The 18,262-nt window shown below is 47.3% G+C and overlaps 1 protein-coding gene across 6 annotated transcripts in view; it reads right to left on the reverse strand.

The window, feature by feature from the left end:
- Positions 1-18,262, reverse strand: part of Tbc1d14 (TBC1 domain family member 14) — a 97,089-nt gene that overhangs the window by 28,589 nt on the left and 50,238 nt on the right. For 5 of the 6 annotated variants that reach the window (XM_021162241.1, XM_021162242.1, XM_021162245.2 and 2 more), the window contains 4 exons: positions 6,792-6,910; positions 4,764-4,846; positions 2,366-2,483; positions 1,188-1,294 (listed from right to left, as the gene is read on the reverse strand). In XM_021162241.1, coding sequence (XP_021017900.1) covers positions 1,188-1,294; positions 2,366-2,483; positions 4,764-4,846; positions 6,792-6,910 — 427 coding nt within the window. Of the gene's footprint in view, positions 1-1,187; positions 1,295-2,365; positions 2,484-4,763; positions 4,847-6,791; positions 6,911-12,324; positions 12,608-18,262 lie in introns of those variants that run through there. The other variant, XM_021162246.2, reaches the window with a different exon arrangement.

The raw sequence follows: 18,262 nt of genomic DNA on the forward strand, positions 1-18,262 counted from the left end.
ACTCACTTTGTAGACCAGGCTGGCCTCGAACTCAGAAATCCGCCTGCCTCTGCCTCCCGAGTGCTGGGATTAAAGGCGTGCGCCACCACGCCCGGCTTCTTACAGAGAAATCTTGGCAGCAGTATTTAGCCAGAAGAGGAGTTTGGAGAAGAAGGTTCCTTGCCCTGCCATCCTCCTTGAAGGAAGCCAGTCACCACCTAACTGACAGCTCTGCTCAGAACACAGCTGCTGCCATGGCAGAAGCTACACTGTCAAGATGAACACATTAACCTAAGTAGAGGGGTCAGGGGCAAGCAATCTGCCTTAAACTGGAGGGTCTACCACAGTAAAAGCAGCTTGACCTTAATGAAAGGAAGGAGAGGCCCGCCTGCCTGCCAAAACAGCTTACTTTCAACAGAAGGAAACAGGACTTCCCTGTATTAAGGCTTCATGTTTGATCTGTGTGCTTCTAGACCTCTGACACCCAGAGCCCTGCTGGGTACTACAAATACATGAGTATGTCAATCTAGGCTGGTGGGGCAGAGCCACCAAAGCCAAGCACTTGAGAAATTTGAGGATTTGTTTTGTCTTAGAGTCAGGGTCTCACCCTGTAGCCCAGGCTGACCTTGATCTCACAACCCTTTTGCCTCAGCCTCTCAAGTGCTGGGACTACAACTGTGTACCACCATGCCCACTTGTTTTCCCTCCAAGTTCCAATACTGGAGATGGAACCCAGGGCTTAGCTTATGCTGGTCAAGCACTGGACCATGGAGCTAGGTGCTTGAGAAGCCTCATAAACTCCGTAAACACTGGGAAGAGCCCCCCCACCCGTCTCTCCGTTGCTTCACATGTTTATGCCCTATAGACAGATACCAGCTCTAGCCTCTCTAGGGCTCAAAACAAAAAAACACCAAACCCACCTCCACTCTCCTGCCTGACTCTGAGGAGAATTCTGCCCAGCCCATTGAGCCTGAGAGCCCTGTGTCTGCTATCCTCTTTAGGAAGCCTGCTCTGACCTCTCAGGAATCTGGAGCAGCCAGCATCAACCCACTACCCAGATACCCTCTCAGAGAAGGCAGATTTCCCTGGCCTTTCCACCAGAGCTTCATGGCAGTGGTTACCGTACGCTCTAACGTGGCAAAAGGAACAGAAGGGACCCCAGAAACCCAGGGTGAACCTCAAGGGCTAGAATCACACAAGCCACTCACCGTGAGTGATGTTCAACTCGTTCCCAATGGCCAAGCTCCAAACTTTGCCTCTTACACTCGGAGGGATTCCCTGCCACCACAAGTCTCGAACCTTCTTAGAGCACCACCTGAACAGAATGGAAGCATGAGTTTCTAAGTTTGTTCTCAATGGAGGAAGGCTTACCTGCACACAAGCCCCACCCCTACTTTCCCTTCCCCTCAGGGAGCTTACCCTCCTGACTCTACTGAAATCGACACTACTTCTACGGCTGTGACAGGTACTGAAGGCATAGCATGGAACACCACAGACCGAAGGACCAAGAAACCTTCCAGAACCAGGTTCTGACTGATTAGTAGGAATTTACATACATGAAGAATTGAAAAGATTCTCTGAGCAGAAAACACTGACAGGGAAACAGAGTGGACTCCTACAGGACTGCAAAGAGCTGTGCACAGGTAAGGGGTACAGGGCACAGGGGAGGCGTGCAGGGCACAGGGGAAGCGTGCAGGGCACAGGGGAGGCAGTTCTCTTCCACAGAAATGTAGTTGGAAGAGGCCTCATAGGGCAGCCACACACCACTGTAGACAGGATGCTACAACTGTGTTGGTCACAATGACCCTGCCTGTACTGGCCACGCAGGAAAAAAACAAGATGTACAGCAGATCCTCAGAACTGAGGATGCCATAGCTGCCAGGCACTGTGGGGTGCCACTCTGTACTGGCACTGCAGGTTGACATCAAAGACAAGTGGTTCCCACCCTCAGAAAGAGACAGATGCTCAGACAGTGCCATGAGACTCAAGGGAGTGTTCCATAGGTTGGGGCAGGAAATTCTTCCCTGTGAAGACTAAGCCAGAGGAAACAGGATCTAGAAGGCTGAAGAGGTTCAGGACACTGTGGACAGGGAGAAGGCAGGCAAAGATCCAGAGGTGACAGATTAGCAGTTCCTACTGGGTAATCCTGGGAACAGTCTGCAGAGACAGGGCAGGCCATCTCACACTCAGTCTCATATGGAGACTCACAACAAGCTACCAAAATTTTAAGTATGGAGTGACATAGGCATAAGCTTTACAAACATGGCTCAGGCCCTCAAAAGATAAACTGGAAGAGGCTATCACCATATCCAGCAACTCCAGCTTCTGCCCACAGACTCCAGAACGGAGTAGTCACACTAAGCAGCCCCAGTGAGGCAATGCTTACATGGTTTCCCAGTTAGGCAAGATCTCATTGTTCCAGGTGAGGACGGCGTTCCCAATGCTCTCTTCAACCTTGCACCTTTCCTCCAGCTGCTTCCTCCGACGCTGGGCTTCTTTAAGCTCTGAATATTGTGATTAAAAGAAAGAAAACGCTGAGCAGCCAGTACTCACCATGTCAGAAAAATAACAGAGAAGGACGAGTTGGAGATGGGGCTTAGTAGTTGAGTGTTTGCTGCAAAAGCATGGGGCTGGGGTTCAGATCTCAGCACCCCTGTAAAGGCTGAGTATGAGTGCGTGCCTGTAACCCCAACACTGAGCAGGGTAGACAAGAGGATTGCGGACTGCCAGTCCAGCAAAATCCACAATGTTCAAGATCAGCAAGAGTAAGATGGACAGCGACAGGACACCTGATGGATGCCCCCTCTAGCCTGAGTGCATGTTTGTGAGAGTACACACACACAGGGGGTTGGGGGCAGGGAGAGAGGGAGAGTGACAGACAGAGACAGATGGATGGTGTGAGTAGGCAGCAAATGTCTGCTCTTGACACTCACTTCATAACCTATGGATTTACTGTGGGAACTCGGGGTCTTGCTATGTAGTCCAGTTTGGCCTCAAACTCAGTATTTTCCTCTTACCCCAGAGTGCTGAGACTACAGGTATATGCATCATACCCTACTCCTCATAGACTACAGAACATTCTATCCATCCTTCAGTAAATGCTTTAAGTATAGCTTGCTCTTTTAAAACAAAATAAAATCACAAATATAATTCAATGAATACAACACACAAAAGCCTATGAAAGTATCCAACCAAACCAACAGAATTCATCACAGAACACTGAAAGCCCAATGTATTCTCCATCCCACTCTTCTGAATGTGACCCCCTAAGCTCACTCCTAACATCTTGTGCAGTACTCTTTAATTTTATGTGTACAGTATTTTGCCTGCATGTATATTTGTGTATCATGTACATGCCTGATACCCTCAGAGGTCTAAAGAAGGCATCAACAAACCCCTGGAACTGAATTACAGGGGGTTGTGAGTTATCAAGTGTGTGTTGGGAACTAAGCTCGGGTCCCCTGCAAGAACAACAAGTGCTCTCTGGCACCGAGCCATGGCTCCAGCCCCAGGTGCTTCACCCTTCATAAACCAGCAGCAGTGCTGAGGCAGACTAAGCACATCTTTCCCTTAGTTTACTCCACGGTAAGTCTACATCCGTGGGCTCTCTCAGTCAACCAAATCACATCTGTACCAAACATGTACACACTGTTTTCATGCCATTCTTCCCTGAGCAATCCTCTGGTAAGTGTCTATGTGGCACGTAACCACTGTGGGTAATCCAGAGATGACCTGAGTACAGGACGGTGTACATAGCTTATATGCATACTGAGTAAACAATTTTATACACAAGCCTTGAGCCTCTTTAGATGCTGGAGCAGCAAGAGCTTCTGGAACCATCCACTCACAGATCCTTGGGAACAGGTATAGTTTTTTTTTTTATGGAGAGACATAACACAGAGTTTACCATTTTAACCATCTTCACTGTATAACCTCGTAACATTTATTCTTACTGTGATACACTCCCACCACTATCCTATCTAGAACCTCCTTGTCTTTTCCTTGACTAAACTGGTCCTCATTAACCACTAACCCCCTGTCTGCCCCTCCTCAGGTAGCCCTCTGCTGAAAAGACTCTCACACCCCAAAGAAACGACATCATACTGTCTGTCATTTAGTTACTGGCTTGTTTCACGTTGGATTTGTAATGTGTCAGAATTTCCCTCTTACGGGGTGAATGATATTCCATTTACTTAAAACACTCCAGAGTCACAGCACATCTAATCCCTCACAGCTTAAGAAGGGAAGAAAGGAGGGGAAAGAGCGGCATGCCATTATTGGCTGCCACTCTTTTTTTCTTGTTGTTTGTTTGTTTGTTTGTTTGTTTGGAGACAGGGTTTCTCTGTGTATCCCTGGCTGTCTGGGAACTTACTTTGTAGGCCAGGCTGGCCTCGAACTCAGAAATCCCCCTGCCTCTGCCTCCCGAGTGCTGGGATTAAAGGCACCACCACTACCACACTGGCTCAGCTGCCACTCTTTCTAGCACACGCCTCTTTTCTCATGTAAATCTATGTACTCTGTCACAACACCTTGTTATAAAGACTGGCTTTGAACTCCTGAGTCTCCTGCCTCAGCTTCCCAAGTGCTAGGTTAGTAGGTGTGTGCTACTACAGCTCGCTCTTCTTATGTAGGGTCATTATGCTTCCAGGAATAATGAGACGCATCCTTTCTTGTCTGTTTAGTGGAAAAGTCATATATTCCAAAGTATGAATGCCTTTGCAAGGTTAAAGCTAATGAACTTCAGCAGAGTAGAGGAGACCAGAGCTGGCTGGCAGCCACAGTACCTCGTTTCTTGGCCTGCAGCACCATCTCTTCATACTGCTGTCTGTGCTTTTGAGCTTCTTCAGCTGGCTTGGCTGGGAGATTTCTTGACAGGAAATAAACAGGGTTGCACTGTTACAACTAGATAAAAGTCTGAGGGGAAAAAAATCACCTAAAGCATTATGCATAGAAGTTCTAAAACCCAAGGTTAAAAACGTCATTTTTTTTAAACTTCTTTAAATGTTCTTTCATAAACTGAAACTATATTTGTTTTGTTGAGACTTACATGGCCCAGGAGACCCTACTATCTTAGCCTCTCAAGTGCTGGGACCACGGCCATGTGCTACCTTGCCCAGCTGGGGACTGAGCCTGGGGCCTTACACACACTAGACAAGCAAGGGCTCCACCACCGAGCTATCTCCCCACACAGACATTTCTGACAAACTATGACACTCACTGTGAAACACTGGGTTATAAAGATACAAAAAAAGAAGTCAGCCTATTCTTCAAAGAAATTGTTCTTACTGCAAAGCAGCAGCGTCAACAGCTGATCCCTGCATCAGGATGACCTCACAGCATATATTAGATGGCAGCTTAAGTGCTTAGTTTCAGATCAGCTCTTGTGATAGTTAATCACACTGTTGGCTACAACCCCTTAGGAAACATTCCCCTGGGTGTGTCTGTGAGGGTATTTCCAGACTTGTTTAAAGAAGAAATGTGGGTGACACCATTCCAAAGGCTGGGAGGAAGCAAGATAAGTCCCAGCACTATCTGCTTCCTGCCGGCTGATGCTACATGATCAGCACCTCCTGCCGCCATGCCTTCCCCACCATGATGGCCTATACCCCCAAACTGTGAGCCAAGGTAAGACCTGCTCCCTTGAGCTTTTTCTTTCTTTTGGTCAGGTGTTTGTCACAGTAATGGGAGCAATAATCTATATAGTGCTGTAGTTCCTTCGCTGTTTTATGCAGCCGCACACAGGAGCTATATGGATCCCATAGAGAATGTCAGTGGACTCTGGCAGCTGACTTAATGGGATGTGATGGCACCTCACCTGCATTCCACAAGTACTATAGCCATGTTCCCTGTGAGACTGCAACCACCGCCACTGGCGAAAAGTGGCCAGCCCAATCTACCTCTCAGCACACTAAAAGAGCTGGTCTCTCTATGCTAGAGTTCCAACTTCCTCTTCACGGTTTTCTACAATCCTGAAGATATACTCCTCATTAGACCTCACATTTTAATTGTTTAATTACTTTATCTTCTCTCTCTCTCTCTGTCCTGTGTGTGTTTGTGTGTGTGTGTGTGTGTGTGTGTGTGTGTGTGTGTGTGTCAGTCAGGGTATAACTTGCAGAAGTTAGCTGTCTCTTTCCACCATTCAGTTACCAGGAAGCAGGCTTGGCAGCAAGCATCTTTCTTTACCTACTGACCATATGACTGGCCTGACTTCACAGTTTTAAATACCAGGGATGCACAGGAGGCTGGAATGGACTAGCCCAGGGCAGGATAACCTGCCATTGTTCTTGTTCTTTCTCAAGTGGGAAACCTTCTCCCTGATGCACTGTTCTGTGTAAATTCGGTAATTAGATTAGCTAGGACTTTCTTCTCCAGGCATGTCTCCAAGCAGGATTGCCTCATCACACAATGCGGATGCAAGGGCCCAGAGAGAGAGGAGTTCTGACTCAAACTACCCCAAAACTCCACAGGCCACTCTAAGAGGGATCCTAAAACAAAACAAAACAAAAACCAGGCACCCCCAAAGCACTACTTTGAAGCATGCTTGCAGGGTTCCTTGTACTGCCAAACTAACCGTGTGCTTAAAGCAGCCACACAATGCAAACCCGTATAATAAACTACAAGCAAATACTGCCTCAAAGGAAAAGCCTGGTTTCTATGACACAGGACAGTTTCCTAAATCACCATGTGATGTCACACTGAGTGAAGGCTAACATGGAGGTAACAAGAGACCCAGCCATTTTTCTCCCCTTCTCCTGCCTCCAGGAAAGGCGCACCCCCATAGCAGACAGACAGAGGCTCTTCCTCAGACTCACGCAGGTCTGTCCTCGAGGATGAGCGCCGTGGTGGACAGTGGCTCAAAATCCAGGTTCTTCCTCACATTCTGCTTGGGAGAGGGCGGCCTGCTCGGTCTTCCAGCCTTGTCTTCATATTCCTAGAACAAAGACATCAGGTGTCTCTGGGCCCAACCAGTTTTATATCATTAAAAAAGGAGCTACTTGTAGCTGAGTTCATTGTAAGGGTGAGTGCACTTCAAGTTTTCCCTGCTGTTCAGAAGGGAAGCCTTGGGCAGAAGAAGGGTTCCAAGAGCTTCCTGCTGTGGTGATGCCTTAGGTCAGATCCACACACTTCCCTGTGGTGGTTACAAAGTTACAAGGGTCAGCAGACCCTGAACCACAATCCCCACATAGTGTGGTACTTCTTGGTAAGAGATGAATGGCTTTTGTGATAGCCATTGCTATGCCATCACTGCACAATGTCCTGTCAGTAATTCTATCATGCCCTGGGAATTTATAAGTGGCCTCCAAACCCACTGAGTCACTAATTAGATCCACGGACTGCAGCCATAGCAGCTTAGTCACACCTAGTGACCCAGATTCCAACCCCCAAGTGGAAGGGTTCAGGAGAGTCAGCTTCTGGAGTACTGCATGATTTGGGCTCCCTGCAGAATCAAAACATGTTCTTCTCTGGCTGTCTATCACAGGTGAGAAGCATCTCTAAGGGAGATGATCCGGTTGGGAAGCAAGTGTGGAGCTGCCACGGATTCATGCCATTCTGGATGACAAGAGCCACAAGATTCTATGAAAAGGATTTATTGACACTAGCTAGAAGAGCTATTTCACAAGCAATTTTCTCTCACCCAGAAAAGACAGCTACAGCTTCTCTAAAGTACAAGAGCACTGGGTGCCCAGGGTTAGGCTCCTACATTGCCTACCCTGAGCAGATCCCACTGGAGAGGGAAATCCTTTCCAGTTACCTAACTACCCAGAGCTGAGAGACTGATGCTGCTCATGGACCTGGTACAAGGCTGAGTGCTGACAGCCCACTGCTAGCAGCAGGATGTTCCTAGTCCAGTAAGCAGGTATCAACATCTTCAGCTCTACAGGAAATCTACCCAAGGCTCTGTGTTGACAGGGATTATAATTCAAGTGGCATCTGGCAGTCATCCCATTGGGTGCTGCCTATCTGCTGAGCCTGATCTAGTGCCATTTATGCTAAGGCCCGCAAGCTCCACCACAAGTCAGGTGCCACAGAGTCTGGATGCTTCTTCCCATTTGCTGTGGCTCCAGACACTGTCTGACCTGATTTCCCCAACAATCAGTATGTCACCCACCTTATAGACAGGACACAAGTTCAAAGTGCAGGGTTGGGGTTGCAGGCCCTCTGCACTGCCACCCTAAGGAGGGCTGGCCTCCTTGGCGACTATACTCAAGCAAATGTGTAGTTTGGGAGTGAAAACACCAAGTCCTCCACGGGTTTCAGAGGTGAAACTTGAAGAACACATTGGCCCACTGGCCAGCAGCTAAAATCCAGGCAAAGAAAGCTCACAGCCACCAGGTGGACACAAGCACTATCTGAGCAGGCTGCTGCCAGCAACAGGGAGACAAGCATATGTCAGTCAGTCAGCAAGTACAGCCCTACAGCATGGGGACGGGGTTGCACGCACCATTCCATTTTCCCTCAGACCTGAAATGACTGTGGAATGCAAGGGGAAACATTGCAGTTCAAAACACCGTGGATCAGAGAGTCCAGCAAAGTTTGCAAGTCGAAGATATGGGAAACAGAAGCAAAATGAAGGGAATGCCTTGATTTGAAGCCAAAGCATCAGGACTTGTTAATAGGCACTTGTTACTAACTCAAGTAACAGCAGTGGCAGTGGCAGCTGATCAGGCTGATGTACCAAGAACATTCCAGGGGCCTCCCAAGTAGAGTTGATTTAATCTGCACACCAAGCCCAGGAGGCAAAAGATGCCGCCACCACAACCCCAATCCTAATGGATATTGGAGGCCCTCAGATTGGCTCTTCAGAGAACGGGGAAATTGATCAGACTCTAAACACTGGGTTCTTTCAGGACATTTCTCACCAACTCAGTGAGCTGCTCACAGGGAGGCCTCCATAGGAAGCAATCTCATTGCCTTCAGCTCAACAAAGCTTCCAACCTTGACAACCTGTAATCCTGAGTCAGTTCATGCCAAATGGGGTCAAATGGCAAGGGTCATCACACAGTGACACATGCTTTAATGATAGAGCATGGCCTGCCAAAACTTGAAATCCCAGGTAGAGTCTTTGAAAAACCCAAATGGGGGCCTGGAGAGAAGGTCCAGGTTTGGGTCCCAGCACCCACATGGCAGCTCACAACTGTCTGTTACAGGGGATCCTACATCCTTACACAGACATACATGTGGGGAAAACATTAATGTACATAAAATAAAAATATAAATCAATTTAAAAAACTCAAACGGCACCTGTTCGGTACAAACAGAACGGTGCTGGCATGATCACAAGTCCTGCCCCAAACCGAGTTCTTTTTCTACAGCCCCAAGAGATGTCCACAGTAGGCTCTCTGTGCAGCCAGACAAACCAGCTCCAGATACAGGAGGACAATGCTCACTCTAAGGCCTGAGAAAGAATGCTCGCTACTGACTAGTGCTGACTAGGGCCATACACAATGCAGCAGGAGCAAAGCCTCAAACGACCAAGATCTAAGCCCTGCCTTTACCTTAGGCAAGTCTGGACTATCTCCTGCTTCCACTCCATCATTATAAACAGAAGGGACTACTGGTAAGACAGACCACTGTGAGACTTAAACAGAGTAGTATACTGTAATGACGGCCTGTCTTCTGATGAGCTGAGTGCTTTCTGTACAGTAGGTAAAATCTCTGGGATCTGTCCATCGAACGTTACAGCGGGGAAACAAGCTAGGGAGTCTCTCTGCCTTAAGTTGAGCAATGCTTCTCTGTACCAATGGGCTCATCAAAAGCCCTGGAGATCAATGAGTAAAATAAACTGCCCATACAATCAGCTGTGGCCTCGCCCACCCTGATTATCCCAGTAGAGAGCAATTTAGAACAGTGTTCTTCAAAGTCCTACTGCAGGTCAGTTTAATTGGTTATCAAAGACTTAAAAACACTGCAAGCCCCCTGGTTTGGAAGTACCTTGATGAACTTTCTGAACTGAGCATTTGGTAATAAATCCCAGTAAGGATGGGACCTGGCCAGTGCAGCTGCTAACCGTGGGAGAATCTGTAGGGTGCAGTCTGATGAATGAGTAAATTCAGAGAAGCAGCATCAAGAAGCCTGAGCAAGGCCTTAGCTCAGGCGGGGCCTATGAGCAAAGCAAATTTAACAGGGAAAACGGGAAGAAGATCACACAAAAGGAGAAGCTCATCTGTGAAAAGACCATGAGGATGAGACCCTCACCCACAGCCTTGCAGAGGCCCCTATACAGGGAAAGTAAGTACAGGCACAAGCTACTGCACAACACAGACCATGAGAGATGCAGAGAGGTGAGAAACAACAAGTAAAGGGCCAGAAGGAACAAGACACAGCATCTCGGTACCTGTGCTGTTTAAGCAGAGACAGATAAGGTTTAAGCCAGAGGCAGGGAGAGAGGCGGAGAGAGGGAGAAGGAGGGGGAGGGGGAGGGGGAGGGGAGGGGAGGGGGGAGAGAGAGGCCTTCTGACAAGCAATAACCAAAGTGCACACAGTCAGTGCTGGTGGGGATGGCCCTCCCTGGATACTGCTGATCATGGCAGACCTTCCCCATGTTGTTTCCTCCATTAGTTTATGCTAGCCCAAGTCTCCCCTTCATGGAATGGCCTACTTCAGACACACCCTGGTCAATGGGTTAGCAAGAGCATTTTAAACAGTTGATACTGAGTCAAAATTGTTCTGCCTGGCCGTGTGGGGAGCTCAACACACAGCTCCCCACAGCTGGTGGAACAATCCAAAGAAGAAGAGGAGGAGAGTGTAAACATGGTTAAATCTCATCTGCACACTGCCTAAGGCTAGGAACCAGAAAACAAAAGTCAGCAGGCAACGGGATTTGTTTTAAAAAAGAGACAAAACACATACATGTGCATGTCTTGTGTGTGTGTGAGTGCATGTGTATACACAAACACAAACACACACACAGCAACAGACAGATTTGTATTAAAAGGGAGAGAAGATTGGATCTGAGGCAATAGAAGAATCTTTCCCAGGAGGAAGAGAAGAGAGATGGCTATCTATCAATACTATCCAGAGAACTAAAAAGATAGGCAAGAATGTCGATAATCTGATCAGACCCCCACTAGCTTCCTCAATTAGTCCACTGAGAAGACAGGACATCAATCAGGCCTCTGCTCATATCTGACTCAGCCATCTACAGCTGCAGGATCTGTCTGCTGATAAAGTCCAGGCTTCAGGACCTATGTCTGGAATAGGCTATCCCATGGGGTACTTGGGCTAGCATAAACTAACTTAAGAGACAGCACAGGGCGAGTCTGCCAACAGCAAGGCGGGGAGCACGGAGGAGCTGCAGGATGGGCCATCCCGGAGGACTACCTCCCTGAGTACTGTCTTCCCCTCCATGCCTGCTCCTTTGTCTGTTAAGGGGAAGATTAAACAGGAACAAGTAGGCATATGAGACATGTACCCAAAGGAGAGGCCAGAAACGTCAGGCGCATGGTTGTCACTTTTACTATAAAATCACTTCCTGCAACATTTCTCCGAAAAGGGTTGTAAGAAAGACAAAGGAGACTCGCATGGCGTGGCAGGCTGGTTTTACTCCTCGCTGTCTGTAACAAGCAAGTGTTTGAGAGAAGACTGCTGTTGTAGGACATGGAGCTGTATTACCATCTGAAGAGGAAGTGACCCACTCAGGTTTTACAGGTGCTCAGCTTTCCAGAAGACAGTGATGGTGACAGAGCCTTGGACACAGGGCAAGTAGGTAAAGGCTCTGAACACCGGGGAAAGCCCCTCCTCCCGGGTTCTGCTCTCTACCTAGGACAGTATCCTCCCAGAAAGCATTCTCTTAAGTTCCTGGGAATGCTGGCAGCGGGCACAGCCGCTCTCAGGAGACCTTCTCTGGTGGTCAAATTACTTACAAACATCAAGAACACAAAAGTTAAACAGGCACCGGGAACTGAATTGTACCAAAACTGCACTGGGCTCTGAGAAACCCAGCTCCTGTCTGTCCTGAGTCTCCTGTCCTCCAGACTCCTCAATAAGACCATCCTATCTCTAGGTGGCCCCTGGCCTAAACTGACCTGACTCTGGATAAGGAGCAGTGGCTCTTGGAATAAGAATGGGGTTGAAGAGTGAGCTCTCTGGACAATTTACCCTGAAAGAAAATCCTGCGAGCAGCAGACACAAAGAAGGCAGGCCTTGGGGAGGAGGTGCCTCACTGGTGTCCCCGGCAAGCTCCTGCTAGTGGATAACACAGATGCATGTGATGTGCGCTCACCTGCACTCAGGCTCACATGCACACAGCCGCACGTACCCCGCACAGGACCAAGCAGGCCTGGAAGGGCAGGCCGAGACACTAGCGGAAGCCAAGCTGGGATGGCAGACCCGCATAAGACTCACCATGAACGCCAGGCCTCAGAGGCGCGTGGCCGGCGGCTCCATGCCCAGTGAGTGGAGGCCAGCCTCGCTCCTGCCTCTGGACCACGGATCTACACGCAGCTCCACACTGGGCGGGTGAGGCGGGCTGGTGGCCGGAACGGCAGGACACTCAATCGCTCACAGATGTAGCGATTCCCGGATCCCTGCTCAGTGTTCCTAGGTTGGGCTGGGCAAGCTGTCAAGGACCTCCTCCACAACAGACGGGGCGGGGCTGGCTGAGTCAAGGCTCAGAGGCCTCCCTGCCAATTGTGCAGCTCCCAGCTCCACAGAGAAACCTTGGGGGTGCTAACTACAGAAAAGGGAGTTAGCAAAAGACAGCATGCTGAAGAGAAAGGCCTAAGTTCTACTTTGTAAGATTATAGGAAAAAAAAAAAGCAAGAAATATGTGTCAGCAAAAGAAACTCCATAAATATAATTAGCACTTCTCAGAAGCTGGACGGTTACAAGCATAAAGTACATACTGATAGAGCTTCCTTCTGGAAAGTTACCTGGAGGGTCATCTGACACTTTCCAGAGTGACTGAACTATTATCTGAACATGCATTCATTAAAACTATTAACTTTAGATCAGAGGGCTCCAGGGCTCTAAATTACACCTTAGAAACATTTTCACAAATCTGTATTAAGGGCCAAAATTATTTCTAGAGAGTAGGCTAGTCCAGAGCACTGGAACAAAGTCAGCAAGAGCGCCACATAGTTCTCTTTCCTTCCTGGACACACACACACACACACATAGACACACACATGCACGCACGCGCACGGACACACACGTATCCTGGAGTAGGAGTTACAAGGCACCTCACCCACCACTGGTTTTCTGACAACCCAGAACTTAATTATTCATTCTCCAACAGGAACCTCCTCACAAAGCAGGAGCCCAGCATAGCCCACCAGAAAAGGAGACACTGGCATAGCCCACAGTGGCTCCCATGCAGAAAAGCTGGGACTCTCTGGGGCAATACAAAAACAGGAGGGCCACTTTGGAAGCAAGTTTCTTAACACTTCAACATACAACAACCACACACCTGAGCAGCTCTCCAAAAGAAACCACCTATAAAAAGCCCCACTTGCAAAACTTGACAGCATTTGTGTACCAAACACTAAGACGATCCAAATGTCCACTAGCTGAGGAATGCATGAACAGCCCTGAACCAGTGACAAGAGGAAACTACTGACACATCAGTGCTGCTGGTCAGTGTGCCTCAGAAACACGGTGTAAGCAAAAGCTGCCAGAAGGAAGCCAGCCAGGGTGGGGCCACGTATATAAAATCTCTTCAGAAGGCAAATATATAGCTGGTATTTGTCTGGAGAAGGGATGGGGACAGGCTGCAAACATTTGATGACAGAGATCTTCCAAGACTGCATACGATGGCAGGTGGGTATCTGTACATTAGGGACTACTGTGCATTTACAGTGAGTAGATAGCATGGAGTTCACGGGGAGCATGCATGTCCAGTGTGGGAGGCACCGGGATCCATTTCACTACTTTAAAGGGGAGGGTGTGACTTTTCAAACCTGTGCAAATGCTCAAAAAATAATTTAATGAACACATACGCATGCTCTACCCAGAGTATAAAGTAAAAATGTTACAGTATTCACCTTACTTTTAAAACATTTACCCTTTGAAAGAAGTTGCAGACTTCACAGCTGCTCCTGATAGTAAAGAGGAGAGAGGAGGCTGGGTAACATGGGCACCCTTACAGAAATACTCCGTGTGGGACTCAGTACGGTCCCGCAGCCTGGTTTCAGTGGCATGGACAACTAGTCATCCCATGCTCAACAGACTCACCTTCTCTCACTGAGCTGGTGAGGGTCCAGTGAGCACGTGGCAGAGGCACACAGTACTTGTGGAGTCAGTGTGCTGTCACAAGAAGCCATACGTTCGCTTTCCTGCCTGTCATCTAGCAAGTACACAATGAAGCAGAACAAGGGCCTCGCCCTAAGTCACTCACAGACAAGCAAACAGGCAATGGCTACATCAGTGCTAGAAGACAGGACAGAAGATGGAGGCTGGGAAAGGACACGCCCTAACGCAGTCTCCAGGAAGGCAGCTAAAAGCACCATTCTGGAAAAAAGGCTTGTGGACTAACCTTCGGGTTAAGCACTTGTGAAGAACAGTTCTCAGTGACAAGAGCAAGTTCTTAGCCTGTCCATCCTGCTACCATCACTCAGACTTTCAAAGCTTAGTGCCCACCCAACATTTTACAAGTTAGCCAACTGGGGCCAGAACTGAGTCCTCAGATTCACTCACGTTAAATCCAAGATGACTATAAACATGCCCTAAAACAGTGTTGGCTCATGTGATTTTTATACCGTATTTTAGAACTGAATATCATTTATAAACTGACTACATATTATACCAGGAGATAGTGAGCAGGGTGACTTCTACTAACATGGGAAACATAAAGGACCAAGTTTATCTTTCAGGGCTTTTCTCCATCAAACACTGGCATAGAATCCTGCATTAACCAGGCTTCGTGCCTCCCCCGTTAGTGTATTTGGTCTATCTGCTCAGTTTGTGCATCTGTAACACTGATATATCTCTACCCATTGAAGTCAGGGAAGCAAGATTGACTCACTGTTCACTTCCTAGTAGATCAAGGCTTCAAAAGCCTCACGGGATACTGAATACCATAAGAATCAAATGACAGTTGTAAGAAAAACTTCAATGTCCAATCTAGGATGCTGGTCAGTAAATTATTAAACAGCAACTCCAAAGGCCACTATGTAAAAAATGAAATTATGCAACAATATATAAAACTATAGAGAAATATATGTTTTCAAAAAGTTGAACTGGTCTTAACCACATACTAAAGCTGAGCATCCTCCTAAGCCATTAACTAATGTAATCTGACCCTTGCTCTCCTGAACACAAGCTGGTGCTGCCCAGAGACACATAGTAAAGCCACAAACAAATGGACAAGGATTCCCAATTTAGAAAACGCTGTGGGGCTGAAGAGATGGCTCAGCGGTTAAGAGCACTGACTGCTCTCCCAAAGGTCCTGAGTTCAATTCCTAGCAACCACATGGTGGCTCACAACCATCTGTAATGTGACCCAATACCCTCTTCTGGTGTGTCTGAAGACAGTACTCATATAAAATAAACAGATAAATAAATCTTTAAAGAGAGGAAGAGAGGGAGGAAGGGAGGAAGGAAGGAGAAAGATGCTGTACAGGGACTATTTTTGAATAGTCCCTGAAGCCTGATAAACTCCCTTTAGACTAGATGGTCAGGGGAACCTGAGAAGACACACCTGAGCTGTGACCACCTTTCAAAACCACACTGAAGGAAGGGCACAAGCAAAAGCTTAGGGCAACAGAAAGCAAGCCAGAGAAGCCTGAACAGGGAAGGGAAAATGTATGCTGGGGCGCACTGGGCGGAGGTGGTCCATCCATATTCATAGCAAAAACTACGTATTCGGTCCAAATGTGATCACTAGCCAGGAGGAAGTCTGCACTGACTCTGTATCATGAGTGTGTACCAGCACGGATGTTAACTTCTTCATTAACAACAGGTGGTCTGCAGAATCTGCATTCAGATTCAACCAACTGTAGATCAAAAGCATTCCTCAAGAAAGAAAAATATCAGAAAGCCAAGATGCCTGGACTGAGCACACCATGACTCTCCAGACAACACAGTGCTTCTTACACAGTAGTTACACTGTACTAGGAAATGTAAGAAATGTAGAAATAGTTTAAGTACATGGCGGCGTTAAGTTACCATTTTACAAAAAGGACTATAGTATCCAACGATCTGAAGATCCGTAGAAGGTTCTGAAACAAATCTCCCACATGACACTAAGGCACAACTCTCTAGGTTTCATACTGTAAGAAGCCCACCACGGACATGGTCCTTCTCAGCTGCCGTGCCTGTCTTTGTAGCATCCTCTACCAAGTGAAAGGTTTTGTTTCTACTTTGCTGAGTTTTTATCAGAAATGAATACTGGATTTTGTCAAATACTGTTTCTGCCTCAACAGGACCACGTGGTTTTCTTTAGGTCATAATACAACTGATGACAGTGATTGTTTTCACACATCACGCCATCCTTGATTCCTAGGATGAACATGACCTAGTCCTCAGTGTTGGCTTGAAAGAAGTGTCTGGGGTTCACTCTGCTAAAGTGAGATCTGAGGATCGTGGACACTGGGCTGGGGTCAGTGTCCGGAGCATCAAGGAGGAGTTGGGAAATGTCTTCTTCCTTCTAAATTTGGCAGTGTTTTAAAACAACACACTACCAGTGAAACCATGTGGGCCTGGACAGTATCTGTCTTATCTTTCTCCTTGCTGTGGTCAAATACCCTGACAAAAGCGACATAAGGAGAAAGGGTTTGTTGTGACTCAGTTGCAGAGGGATGGAGGCCACCATGGTGGGGAAAGCACGGAACAAGAGCAGACGACCAGCTAATGGCACTGCACTGACACACAGGAAGCACTGATTGAGTGAGAAATGGAGCCCCAGCACCCTAAGGCCCACCTGGGGATCCACTTCCTCCTCAAGGTTCCACAACCTTCCCAAACAGCTCAGCAGCTGTGTCCAAGTCTTCAAACATGTGAGCCCATGGGGGATATTGCACATTCAAACCACCACAGTACTGAACTGTAATGTTCCTGTCTTAAAATAAAAAGTGCAGGGTAAATCTTATATCTTGGATGAGTTTTGGTGATTTCTAATTGCCAAAGAAATAGACTATTTTATCTGACATGACAAGTTCCTGTAGAGAGTTATTCAAAGAATTCCACTTCCCCTCTCAGTTCTACAGGATCCAGGTGCTACCCCCTTTGCTCATCCCTTTTATTGAAAATGTGTTTCTCAGGCTGGCAAGATGGCTCAGTGGTTAAGAGCACTGACTGCTCTTCCAAAAGTCTTGAGTTCAATTCCCAGCAACCACATGGTGGCTCACAACCATCTGTAATGGGATCCGATGCCCTCTTCTGGTGTGTCTGAAGACAGCTACAGTGCACTCATATACATCGATAAATCTTTTTTTAAAAATAGAAAGAAAAAAGAAAAAGGGGAGGGGAGGGCAGGGGAAGGGAGGGGAGGGGAGGAAATGTGTTTCTCTTCCTTGGCAGTTCCACTAAGGTGGATCAGGACAGGGGCATTCAAAGAGCCCAGTCTGCTCTCACACACTCTCCTTTCTAGTTCTAATTTCATTCCTATGTCTCTGTATCATTTGTTTCCTTCTGCTTTTTAGAGTCAAAAATAGAAACCCGGTCTACTGATGTGAGACCTTCCTTCTCTCATTTGAATGTTATATATTTCCTACCCAACCTGTATCTTCCAAGCTTTGGTATGTTGTATTTTTACTGTGTCAAAATATTTTCTGAGTTTCCTGTGGCTTGCTCAGTAGTTTGCTACTTATTTAATATCCACATTTAGGGAGAAGTTCTTAATATTTGTTACTGCTTTGTTTCTCTGTGATGAGTAACATATTTTACTTTAGTCCTTTTGAACATTGAAAGTTTCTTTTATGATCCACACATGATCTGCCTGGTGAGTGCTCCACAAGCACTTGGACTGGCGACCACTGAAGGGTGGAATGTCTGGACAGGTCATTCAGCGCCTCCAGGTCCTGGCTTGCTCTGTCTGCAGCTGGTTCTTCTCATGTGTCTCAGAGCAGAGCGGCACTGACTCTCCATTTGTGAAGTAGACAGGTCCAGTTTTCTGCATCTCTGCTTGGATTTGCTGCAGTCACTAGTTTATCTGGTCTTCCTTAGGCAAGAGCCCATTTTATCTCTGGAAACTGGCTTTGAAACACAGTCCTTACTTCCACCACCCCCCCCCACCACCCCCCGTTTTCTTTTTCTTTTTCTTTTTCTTTTCTTTTCTTTTTTTTTTTTTTTTTTGAGACAGGGTTTCTCTGTATAGCCCTGGCTGTCCTGGAACTCATTTTGTAGA

Source organism: Mus caroli, chromosome 5 (genome assembly GCF_900094665.2).
Source record: "Mus caroli chromosome 5, CAROLI_EIJ_v1.1, whole genome shotgun sequence".
Taxonomy (NCBI): domain Eukaryota; kingdom Metazoa; phylum Chordata; class Mammalia; order Rodentia; family Muridae; genus Mus; species Mus caroli.